The 8,153-nt window shown below is 41.5% G+C and overlaps 1 protein-coding gene across 1 annotated transcript; it reads right to left on the minus strand.

Moving 5' to 3' along the window:
* Positions 1 to 1,332: 1,332 nt before the first annotated feature.
* Positions 1,333 to 6,400, minus strand: LOC145397024 (uncharacterized). The gene is made up of 7 exons (XM_080270244.1): positions 6,377 to 6,400; positions 5,936 to 6,086; positions 3,838 to 4,055; positions 3,159 to 3,339; positions 2,524 to 2,623; positions 1,644 to 1,773; positions 1,333 to 1,416 (listed from the first exon to the last, which is right to left on the minus strand). The coding sequence occupies exons 1-7, from the start codon at positions 6,398 to 6,400 to the stop codon at positions 1,333 to 1,335; spliced, it is 888 nt and encodes a 295-aa protein (XP_080126370.1).
* Between the last annotated feature and the right edge of the window lie 1,753 nt (positions 6,401 to 8,153).

The raw sequence follows: 8,153 nt of genomic DNA on the forward strand, positions 1-8,153 counted from the left end.
GGTAGATAAGTAGATAAACAGGCACATGGATAGATAGATCCTTGCTCTAGCGAGTCTGCTTTGTAATGTTTAAGGCAGTTCTCGTATGGAAGGGATTATAAAGAATCTTAAGTGTCCTTCTCTTTCTTAAGGAATCTTTCATTAAATGTTTGTTATTTTTAGATGATTTTATTGAGCTTAGAATATACAGCATTTCCTGTACTGAAGACGTTACAAACAACATCCATTAGCTGTTTAACCATTTCAGTCCGGTGACATTTTATTCTATTTTATTCCTGCTATCACTGGACGATTAAATCAGCTTCGGGGAGACGTCTGTCTATATACCTAGGCTGCTTCCTCCAAGGAAAGGGGGGTAGCCGAGACACGACGACACACTCCCAATGTACTCATCCACTCAAACACATTCATTCGCATCTTAGCCCCAAAGGGGAGAAGGAACAGATCCTCATTGCACCACACTGCACCAGGGTCAACTGCGCAGACGTGCCGAAGATAAAGTGGTAAATGAAGGTCATATGTAACCCGCTTCATTTCCAAAAGCTTGTTGTAAGGTGAATAAATCGTCTCCAGCAAGAATGAAATATCTATCTGTCTATATATTGCAAGGGAAAACATTTTTTACGGAACCCTAATCACTGATAAGAAAACCTAACCCATTATGAAGAGTGGTTTGGATATTACGTTGCCCTTGTCGGAGAGATGCGCTCCACTCAGTGCCCCTCTAGTTTCATTCTTGTTGCTGTCGCGATTATGCTCAAGTTTAGAGAGAACCTTAGTCGCCTTAATCCCATAAGCAGTGACCACAAACAAATCTCCTCCATGTCGCCAAGTGCCCCGCCATTTTACTGCCCTGCTCCCAGCTCACATTTCTCTCTCTCTCTCTCTCTCTCTCTCTCTCTCTCTCTCTCTCTCTCTCTCTCTCTCATACTGTACCTCTCAACTCTATCAATCCATCTCATCCTTGGCCTCCCACCTCCCCTTCCCAACCTCTACCTATTTTCTCTCTCCCATTTCTAGACGGTTTCCTTCAGCTTAGAAGAGTTTCAGAACGTATCCAATCCAACTCGAGATCATCTTTGTCTCTCAATAAATGTTTTTTTTTTTTTTTTCAATAGCAAAAACGAAATAAAAATGAGGCTTGAGTTGAGGAAATTAAAGTTTTGTTTTTTTTCTTCTTACAAACTCGATCACGCAACATTAGTAATTTAGTCTGCAAAATATCTAGTACACAACTTGGTCAGTAACTTGCAATGTGAAACCCCAAACGCCGGTGGATAACTGATTCGACTCTGCCACTCCAACAGCCTCGCATCCTTCATCACGGACACATTACCGGAGGTGTGAGTAGATGACCTCGAAGCAGAACACGTGAAAACTAATTGCCAGGCCAGCCACGTAAACCACCAGTGTTCCCTGCAATGTGAGAGAATTCACTTTTAGCAAACTGCAACATATTTAATACATGTATTACAGGTTCACTTAATATATATGAATAGAGAGAGAGAGAGAGAGAGAGAGAGAGAGAGAGACACGTGGATGGATGGATACGTGAATGGATGGATGGATGGAATAACAAATGGATAGACAGATATATAGATGAGTAGAGAGTATAACTCACGAAAGCACAGTGAGGAAGTTACCCATATACTGGAGAGACTTATTGAGGATTTGACGGCCATGGTTGTGGGTGGGTTGAGGCAGGTGGTCATGTTGGGGGTGTAGCTGTTGGTCCAGTGGTCGTACATACCTGCTTCTCTCACTGTTATGATCCTGGAAACACGTGATTATGAATATGTTACCATAAACTTTTCACCTTAACTTGGCCCAGATTCTCGTCCTTTTGTAGCTTTGTTCACATAACTACTCCTTCATGACAAGCACAATTCTAGTGATAAGCAACAATTACAATTCCGGATTCAAAATGCTGAGATGGCAATTTTAGGCCACTTTAGGACAAAAACAGAATAGCTAACTGATAACCTATTCATCCAAATAAACTTTTTAAATATTAATCTTGATAAAGCCGAATGATCTTAATCACCTCAGGAGTAACTTACCAGCATCAGAGAAATTAACAATATGCCGGGAATCGAACCCGGGACTCTCAGGTGAGAGCCAGGCAGCATACCACTATACCAGGACTAGGTAAAAGTTAACTCATGTTGTCACAATCTTGTAACCAACGTCCCTCTGCCCCCCACTGTGGGCCTGAAGAGGGTGAGTTAACCCCCTGGGACTCGGGCAAGTAGATGCTTTTAATCTCTCCCAAGCACTTACGGCAAGTCAGAATGAAGAGAGAACCTGTATTTTTACACAGGAAAAGTCATCAGAGAAATTACCAATATGCCAGGAATCGAACCAGCGACTCTCAGGTGAGAGTTTGGCTCTCACCTGAGAGTCCCGGGTTCGATTCCCGGCATATTGGTAATTTCTCTGATGATTTTTCCCGTGTAAAAATACAGGTTCTCTCTTCAGTAACTTACCAGATCAAACAGATACAACTGATTTATGACAGCTGACCTGCGGCTGACAGCGTTGATGAGTGGGCTGTCCTTGGGCCCCGCCATGGCACCCATCGCGGTTAGGAACTCCTCACGTGCTAGATAGAAGTCACACTTTCCTGTTGACACCAAGAAAATAGTTAAATATTGGCAAAATTAGTGCCATGAATACGCTATATGACCTTCCCGGTATATCTGCCAGCGATCTTACAATATAGAAAGAAAAAATGTCGTACAATAGTAGATGATAATAAATGTAATCATGGTCAACAAACACTAGCCGAACTGACGTTGAAACTACCAAACATTTTCTGGGAATAATGCTGACTACAGTTCTTTCCTTATGGGGTCGATTTTGTTATTCGAAAAAAAACAAAGGATCACAAGTATATTTCCAGGTCAAGGTCAACCTAAAAAATGTCTGGCGTCTCGTAAAATATAATTAAAAACAAAAAAATGCAATGGTTTTCTTCAACAGCAATTGGGTTAAGATGACCTTTTTTGTCCTTTGCTGAGCCATTTTTTGAAGCTTAGGTGGGTCCCTAGATCATCACCTGTCATAGATATGACATTGTAAGGGCAAATTCATGTTGCACACACACACACACACACACACAGTCTCTCTCTCTCTCTCTCTCTCTCTCTCTAACCCACCTGTCACTGAAAAGTCCCGTGCCATCATCATCTTGGTCACGTCCTCCACGTGTATTAGGGTGTGGTCCCCACTCCTGACTTTGACATCCAGGTTCTTCATCACTTCAGAGGTGTCGAAGGTTTGAAATCTGCCTTCCTTCTGCAGATTATTTATGTCGCGGAAAACACCACTCTCAGCCGTCTGAAAGTGGCACAATAACTGTCTTAAAGGCTGTACTTGTAAGACTCACCTATACTAGGCTATAACTGCACATATTTTAACGTAATGAGCTCGATCAGGTATTAATTTCGTGGAAAGCACCAATCTTAACCGTCTGGAAGTAACGGAATGAAAGTCTTAAAGTGTTATTTATATAGCTTCTCTACAGTTACCCCAGAACCAGACATACTGTGACATAAATTCCCCAACAGTGTTAGTTTATATTACAGTTGGAACAATAACCCGTATACTCCGTTCGGGTTGTTGGCATATGGCTTCTCATTGTCTCCTTCAGTAAGTCTGATAAGAAATATGTTTAATTTTCTCTGTCTTGGCCTGCATGATCAGACAATTTACCTCGGATTATGTCCGTGTCTTGCCACAATCGCAGTAGGTCCGTTGACTGGGTGAGCCAAGAAATACATCAATGGCAATGACGTTATATGCTACTCTGTTACCCTTCATGGGGTATCTACTAACCTGAATAGTGTCAGCCTGACTAGATCCCTTCTCCACTAAAAATGTAATAGGGTTATCCACCACGTCCCTGAGAGACTGTATAGGCATTGGGATGTATCTGACTGCCAGGAGGGACACCAGGTTGCCTGTATAGCTACGTGTCAGCACCATAGTTGTCAGCATCCACACACCCAACACCATACACTCCCATACCCACCATGTCCTGACAGGGCTGACATCTGAAATAAGCACATGAATTTATTCCAGATTAAGGTATAACTGAGTTATTTTGATAGTTCTCTTATGTGGTACTGTACTGTGTTTCATTACTGTCTTTGTAACCATACATATTAAGATTATTTTTGCCGTATATATGCATTAAAATACTTTTTTTTTCCTCATGTACCCTCCGTACATACCAACATTCCTTAGAGTGCTGGGGTTTGTCATGAATGGTAAATAAAGAACTTAATAAAAATTGGCAATATTGTATGTATATTCATTGTGATGTATTCGACCGTTGACCATCGGCATCAGACAAACCAACGTGATATGTCAATATTATTTTCAGCAAATGATATCTCATATTCGGAAGTGCTTTCGGAAATTTTTTCCTTTGGATACTTTACTACAAATTTTATCACAAGTTTTGTCCCACTACACTGCTGAGTAGTAACCATTAATCAAGGCTGGCTTGCAACTCATTAAGCCGCCCCATCCCGACGTTTACTGGGCACTTGTATGCCCCAGTCTGGACCTTTTTTTTTTTTTGGCTCAAACATCCACTTTTGGTGAGAAACATCGAAAATTCATAGAGAAATCGCTCACCTAAGGTTTAAAATACTCGATTTAGGTACGAGTACTTCCTTACCTGACTGGGTTTTCTAACAGGCTGGCACCAAAGAAAACGAGTTCTATGGGAGGGTAACTATTTTATCCACTCATAAACAGTATTTATTTATTTACTTGGTACGAATTTATATGTAGTACAAGAGTATATTGGTTTTCAAACAGTAATATAGGCATTATAAGCATTGTTTCACTCACTAACTCATCACCATTCATGACCTTTTTTTTCCCACATTACCTGATCATCATTTCTGACTGTTTCTTCCTCTAATGCTATGTAAACTTTGTCCTCCACATTGTCATCGATTGGGGAATCACTCTGGCCCTGAATGTCTTTATTGGCCGGTCACTGGTAACAGGTGAATTGCTGAGACAGTGGCGTGCACGGGGGGGGGGAGAGGTTATGTGATGTAAGGCACTGTCTCTGCTTGGCATCTTGTAGAGGAATAGAGAAAGGTGTCCCGTGTATACGTGCCAAAAGTCACTCGCGCAATCACTCACGAAAATTGAAAATTGTGCAAATTAGGGACCTTGCAATGTTGCCGCGTTAATTCACGTCGCCGGGACACGAGTGCACATCATGTGCGGACGTTAATTCACATCACCGGGATGGCGCGGGTTAAGGAACTTTGCAGCACAAAGAGAAATTTCTTTGTAATTAAGATCTTAGAACTCCAAACAGTGTGAATAATAGTTCCCAATACTTCCTACGAAGCCATACCTAGAGTGTTTTCATGAGGGATGGCTCTTTCAGTAATTTAATTAGGTTATAGAGTTTTTTTTTTTTTTAAATTCACAACTGCATACATATATGTGATAAATATTATAGGTATTCATGATATCTACTATTATCCCTGAAACCACGTGATATAAAAACAAAACAAAAAGCTGGGAATAAGATGTTATAATTAAGACACGGAAGTAGAAAACCCTGATGCAACAGTGCAAGTAATGAGATATTGTTGTTAAAACTTTGTTGGAAGGGACCAAGCGAATGCATTTAGATGCCTTGATCAACAGTCCAGTATATCTGTACGACCACATATGGTTGTAGGATGACAATTCTACCCTAAAACTGACAGCTTCCACCATAACATATAGGAGAAGCTGGAGGTCTTACCTTGTTGTAACAGGACACGAATGCAGCTGGATGCCTTCACCATTCGCCCTGTACAATGAGAAGGCTGAGTTGGTAGACAGGAGGGAAATATTGTTATTACTGCAAGGACCCCCAACAAAACCGTAAGAAGTGCTGACCAAACACGAGGACCCAGTGGTTGTAGGAAGCTCCAGGGGTTCACCTCAGGATTGCCACGACCCACGATCATCCTGTTGTATATGATGTCGACGGGGAAGGTTAAGTCCACTACCTTGGCTCTCGCGGCAGTGATGGTAAAGATGCCAAGGCTGATCTCCACTTCCTAAAATAAAGAGCTAATTAGTATCTGAAGTGCAATCCTGTCAGGTACCTTCAAATCAAACATATCTTCTTATCGACATTTTATAAAATCAGTCTCTGACGACTTTTTGCCCGTTTTCTGTCTGGTCGTTTTGTCTTTCTATCTATCCACCTTTCAGTCTGTGTATGCATCTCTAATACCAGTTTAGTCAACATGATCTTCAATGATTTTATTAAATGGCAAAATATAAGGGAAATAAAGTGATTTAATCCACATCCGATACAGTGATACAAGGCCGTAAATGGACCTACTTCGCGCACTGACATTCCTATCATGCCGGTCCAGGACCCGTCAGGCTGTTCCACTCCCCACGCTCTGTCGGTTGGGGTCACATAGACGCATCTGCAAAGTTAGTGACAGGGAACGATTCCAGCACCACATCCACATTAATATCATATATGCAGTATATATATATACGAATATAGATAGGTAACGATGATGAGTGTCGAAGCGCACGCGCGTGCATGTATGTGTGTGTGTGTGTGTGTGTGTGTGTGTGTGTGTGTGTGTGTGTGTCCACCCACACTCTAATGTTAGACAGTAAGGACACTGATTAACAATTCATGGTTTTGAGTTTGACACCAGTATTCTTACACAATAGCCTCTTAGGCGATAGATAGAGGTGCTCACCATTCACACACATGATAAGACCAAAGGAGAAGTGAACACCAAGAAGGTCAATGAATATGGTAAATGTGTGCCCAGATACCCGGGCTCGACACATGTGCTTGGAGTATGTACAAAACATTGACATGATTAAGTCTGCATGCATGTTAGAAGCACCATTGTTATGAACACGTTCATAACACCGTTTGGAAGCACGTTGGTAACTCTGACGTGGACGTTTTCTGCACTGGGCATGAATGTACAGTCATGAGAAAAATTATCGTTACCCCCAGCTATGTTTGTTGAGAAACGAACGTTGTCCGGGCTATGTGGCGGGCTCTTGCTGTAAGCCCCTCCCCTATCTAGTGCTGCTATATCACAATCCCATTACAAGAGTTGGAATAATGAGCAAGAATGAGTTATGTGGTGGGGAAATATATAGGACGTGTTTGCGTTACCCTGAGCGCCCTGACGGGGAATAATAATGAAACTTGCCACGTTTATTATTTTCCTACTATTCAACACTTATTATCTATTGAATACAACAAATAAATTATTTTGAAGTGCATTAAATCTATAGGCATCGACTTTTTATGATAATGTAGCAGGTGTCCATGAGTTCATATGTTTGTTTTAGATGGGTGGTTAAACGCTTCAGTTGGATGCCTCAGTTAGTGGCATACATGCGTCGACATCTAGAGGCTGTTTTGGAATCAGGGGGTGGGTATACAGAATGTTAAAGCGATGAGACTGGACAAGTATTATTGTTTTACTTCTACTCAAAATTTATTTTATGGGGAAAGCAATATATACCATTATTACACTGAAAATTACTAACGTGGCTTACATCGGCTGAATTACTACCATACGTCTGGCATGAATGCACATACTCATTGCCCGTCTGCATGTGTGTTACCGACTCTGCACCACTCTGTTTTAATGAATTCGGTGCCGGGTAATGAAACATATTGTCTCAGTGCACAGAGGCCAGACGATCTAATGAGCTCTTGTTACCCCTAGCACAAATTATAATATCTGTGTCTCACATAACCGACATTGACGGGTTTGCGGTATAAACTTTCCAGCTCGTCATTCCATAACACTTCGTCGTTGTGTCATAGTGCATAGCTCTGAAGGATAACGATTGTTTTTATGACTGTACTGTACCTGACTAGATAGTTCACTAAATACCACAGATGGTGAGTGGAGATTGCCTCAACATTATGGAGTCGGCCAGGTACCACGTGTTGTAATTAATAGAACTTTACAGGCACATTGTGTTCTCTGAGATCTGACAGACTCAGAATTCAAACACGAGATTAAGAAATTAGACACATGCAACGACATCAGTGATACGCTGTTGGTGGATCGTGCCGATGTCAGGAAGAAGATCGATATTTTGATCAGACAGTTCCAGTGAAA

The sequence above is a fragment of the Coenobita brevimanus genome, chromosome 40 (genome assembly GCF_032717465.1).
Source record: "Coenobita brevimanus isolate Jiangsu-jjx chromosome 40, ASM3271746v2, whole genome shotgun sequence".
Lineage (NCBI taxonomy): Eukaryota > Metazoa > Arthropoda > Malacostraca > Decapoda > Coenobitidae > Coenobita > Coenobita brevimanus.

Excerpts from the sequence above, each read along its gene's own strand:
- LOC145397024 (XM_080270244.1), bottom strand. The coding sequence starts at position 6,400 with ATGATAGGAATGTCAGTGCGCGAA. Across the intron at positions 6,087-6,376 it reads TAGGAATGTCAGTGCGCGAA|GAAGTGGAGATCAGCCTTGG; the intron begins GTAGGTCCATTT and ends TCTTTATTTTAG. Across the intron at positions 4,056-5,935 it reads GAGCTTCCTACAACCACTGG|ATGTCAGCCCTGTCAGGACA; the intron begins GTCCTCGTGTTT and ends TGCTTATTTCAG.